The sequence below is a fragment of the Suricata suricatta genome, chromosome 8 (genome assembly GCF_006229205.1).
Source record: "Suricata suricatta isolate VVHF042 chromosome 8, meerkat_22Aug2017_6uvM2_HiC, whole genome shotgun sequence".
Lineage (NCBI taxonomy): Eukaryota > Metazoa > Chordata > Mammalia > Carnivora > Herpestidae > Suricata > Suricata suricatta.
The window spans coordinates 32,241,005-32,244,696 of NC_043707.1; the positions used below are offsets into that span (position 1 = coordinate 32,241,005).

General features: G+C 57.7%; 1 protein-coding gene across 1 annotated transcript in view; it reads left to right on the top strand.

Annotated features, from left to right (window-relative positions):
- The window catches only part of PDAP1 (PDGFA associated protein 1), an 11,423-nt gene extending 9,216 nt beyond the window's left edge, over positions 1-2,207 (top strand). Inside the window, exons 6-7 of the mRNA XM_029945744.1 lie at positions 306-457; positions 1,484-2,207. Of these exons, the coding sequence (XP_029801604.1) occupies positions 306-457; positions 1,484-1,542 (211 nt within the window). The 3' untranslated portion in view covers positions 1,543-2,207. The remainder of the gene's footprint in view (positions 1-305; positions 458-1,483) is intronic.
- The last annotated feature ends 1,485 nt before the right edge of the window (positions 2,208-3,692 follow it).

Here is a 3,692-nt window from a genome sequence, read left to right on the forward strand (position 1 = left end):
CCCCCCCCCCCCCCCCCCCCCCGCCAGTTGTTCACTGTGTGCTGAGTTCACCCCCATCCTATGTTATGTGTCTGGGGAAGCTGGTACACCTCTTGAACTTCCTCCAGCCCCCTGAGAAGTCCAGTCCTGTCCCTTTGCTTGTTTGTGTGGTGAGTGTCCATCAGGGACAGGGCATGCAGAGCCAGGGCAGCCGCCTCCATTTGGGCTCCGTTCCCGAGTACTTGGCTTTTATTCTGGCTCCCACCTCCAGCTTGGCTGATAATGGTGGGGAAGATAGCCCTTATGACACCATTTTATCCAAACAGAGAAGAAATTGAGAAGCAGAAAGCAAAAGAACGTTACATGAAAATGCATTTAGCTGGGAAGACAGAGCAAGCCAAAGCTGACCTTGCCCGGCTGGCGATCATCCGGAAACAGCGGGAAGAGGCTGCCAGGAAGAAAGAAGAAGAGAGGAAAGGTAAGTCCTGAGCTGCTGGTGTGGCTGCCAGTAAACCCTGCGCTTCAGTGTCCTTGTAAAATGGGGTGGGGTTGGGTTGCTGGTAGAGGGTCAGCCTGTGTGTAAATGCACTTATCTTTCTCACCGTCGGTGGGCATTTTTGCCCCAACCTGGGGTGCTGGGAGGGCTCAGCAGCAGCTGGGAGTCAGATGAGGGTTTGGATCTAAACAGAGCACTGTCCACAGCATCTGACAGAAGCTGCAAGGATGCACCTAAGGCAGACCTTCAAGGCTGGAAGGTCCCACTGAGGTATCTGGTGCCTGGTGTGGCTGGGAGAGCTACCTCAGGGACCACTGTCTAGCTGAGGGGCTTGAGAGGGTGCAGCAGGGCAGGGCTGGATCTCCCGATCCAGGCCCAGCTGTCCCTCTTCTCTCACACCTTCCCTCCAGTGGGATCAGAGTGGGGCCTTCCTCTCAGCCAGGATGGCTACGGGGAGTTGGTCTGGTTTATAGGAGCATTTGACTCATGACCTGTGTCCTGGTGTCATGCGGGGCCACAAGAGCCCTTAGGGATCTGCTGTCCTCCTCCTCACCAGATCATGGGGAAACTGAGGCCTAGATCGGGAAATGAGTTGCCCCAGGGTTGTCCCTACCCTGGAGGTAGCCTGCCACCCCACCTCTTGCTCTTGTTTCGCAAAGCCCAGGCAGGGGCGGATCTCACGTGTTGTTGCTGATTAGAGGTTTCGCCCCCACGAGAGAGGCTGTAATTATGGAGTTCTGCCTCTGGGTGGGGTAAGAAGTTTCTCTTTGCCAGTAGCTTGTGGGTTGTGGGGACTGTGTCAGTGGCAGCCAACCTAACTTGGCGAGACAGTGGCTCCCACAGGAATCCTTCCGGGTCTGTTCCCCCTCTGCCAGCTGAGCCCGTTGCCCAGTGTGTGTTCTGCAGTCTCTGGGCCCTCCAGGGCAGTGCTTCTGGGGTGCGGGGGGGTGTGTGTGCGCAGGGGCGGGGGTCTTGTATTAACACCAGCCCTTCCCTTCCTGCCCTCAGCAAAAGACGACGCGACCTTGTCAGGAAAGCGAGTGCAGTCGCTGTCCCTGAATAAGTAGCACGGCCTGTGGGAGGAGGCACCCAGGACCTGGGCCGCTCTGCCAGGACCTCTACCACGTCTCGCCCACCCTGCCCTGGCGCCGCTGCAGCAGCCCCTCACGGCAAGGAGCCCCCACCCTGGCCTGGGGCCTCCTTTTCATCTTGGCACAGAAATCGTTTGGGGGGATGGTGGGGGGTGCTGGGGGAAGGGGCAGCTGCCATCTTTGAGACAGAAAGATGCGGGACAGCATTTCATATGTAACCATTCGAATGTTTTTGCTGTTTTTAGAATTCAGAACTCTTGTTGGGGGAGCCTGGGAGGTGGGGTCAGAAGAGCTTCCGTTTGTCCCGTAGATTGCACAGTAGGGGCTGGTCGTACAGAGGGTCGGCTGCTGATGAGTTTGTAACAGCTGGCCCTGGTCTGTGTTGCCTGGGTGCTCACTCCGAGGGGCTGTCGTCCAGGAGCCCGTGGCCCAGAGTCCCTGAGGGTCACGGCTCATCCCCAGCCAGGCCCCTCTGCCCTTCCCTGCCCCATTCCCGCCCTTCTGGCCAGAGCCAGGGCCCATTCTCAACCTTGCCCATTGATCATTTCAAGAAACCTTTGTTTACTGTGCAGTACCCAGGCAGAACATGCTCCGCAAGTCCAACTTGTATATTTGGCAGATTAAACTTGACATTATCGTAACCCTTGTTCTGTGATCCATTTTTGGGCCCCTGTGCTGGGGCCATTTTCACCCAGCAGGACATGATGTTGCTGTCAGGCAGGTCTGCCCCACAAGGTTCAGGTGGTACCCAGCAGGGTGTGGGGACTGGTCTCTGGGCCTCTGAGCTAGGAGAGACCTTAGGACAGGGCCAGCTCCTCCCCTCCCTTAACCCAACTATGGCAGGACTCAAGCCAGAGTGGCCAGGATGCCGTCCACGGTCCTGAGCAGGACAGCAGCAACACCGTACCTCCCTGCCCTCCAGGTGCCCCTTGCTGGTGACAGTCTCAGGATTTCAGTGCTGGAAGGAAGCGCCCCAGCACCTGTGTGACTGCCAGGCATCGCCTCATCCCGTCTTTACTACCCCAGTGGTGGAGATGGCAGCAGGGAAACAGGCTTAGCAGCCACGTGAGCTGCCTGCAGAATTGGCCACTGTGCCTGTCCCTTCTGCACCCCTTCGTGAGGGGCGTTCTGCCTTGTGAACAGCAGCATCCTTTGCGTACAATCCTGAGAGGTCAGTAACTTGTGCCAAGCAGGGGTTTGGTCTGAGGTCAGAAAGAGGGATTTAGTGGCAGAGATGGAATTGGGCCCCTGACTTCCAGGGACTCCTACCATGCCCCCTGGGCTCGACCCTACTAGAGGTCAACAGCGCCAGGAGCCCCCCACAGGGACACCACGGCTGCCAACATCTGCAGCTCACCCTAGCCTGCAGAAACTCCCTCTGCCCCTGGACCTGGCGAGTAGGAATTACCTCAGAGGTTTGCCAGAGCACCTCCCCCTCCCCTAGAGGTCCTGCTGTGGCTCAGGTTCAGGTCTGGACCATGCAAATGAGGTTTTCTGATAAGCTGGAGGAAGGTACAACAAGGAGGTGGTTCGTTGGCAAGGTGCACAGACCGTGCTCTGTCGTTGGCTCCAGGGGCCACCAGCCAGCAGGACTGGAGCCACACAGGGTGGTGGGAGGTATCTCCTAAGGTGCTGGCAGCCGGAGATTTGGGGGAGTGGCCAGCTTGAAGAGGCCGTGTTTGGCCAGCAAGGCTCCCTGTGTGCCTAGGACTGTTCTTGTCTTGTTGGACCTGGTGTGAGACCGGAGGGGAGGACTTCCTGGTGTCTGCGGGCCCACCAGAGGTTGTACGGATCTCACCTGCGTGCCTCGGTGATGTGCTGGCAAGAGCTGTGGCTTGACGCATTTCCTTCCTGGCTCAGCTAGAGACCCGGACCACATTGAGTACATTTCAGCAGATGCCCCTCAAGGCTTGGAAGTCAGACCTGAGCTTGGATCCTCACTCTGCTGCCTCCTGCCTGTGAGACCTTGAAGAGGTAGCTTCTTTGGCATTCAGTTTCCTCTTAAAAAGGGGATAACAAAGTCTTCTTCCCAAGGTGGGACACAGTGACTCCTGGGTGTTAGGATTCTCCCAGTTGTGTCTTCCACCACTCACCCAGGTCACTCCAGCTCCTTCCTGTCCCTCCTC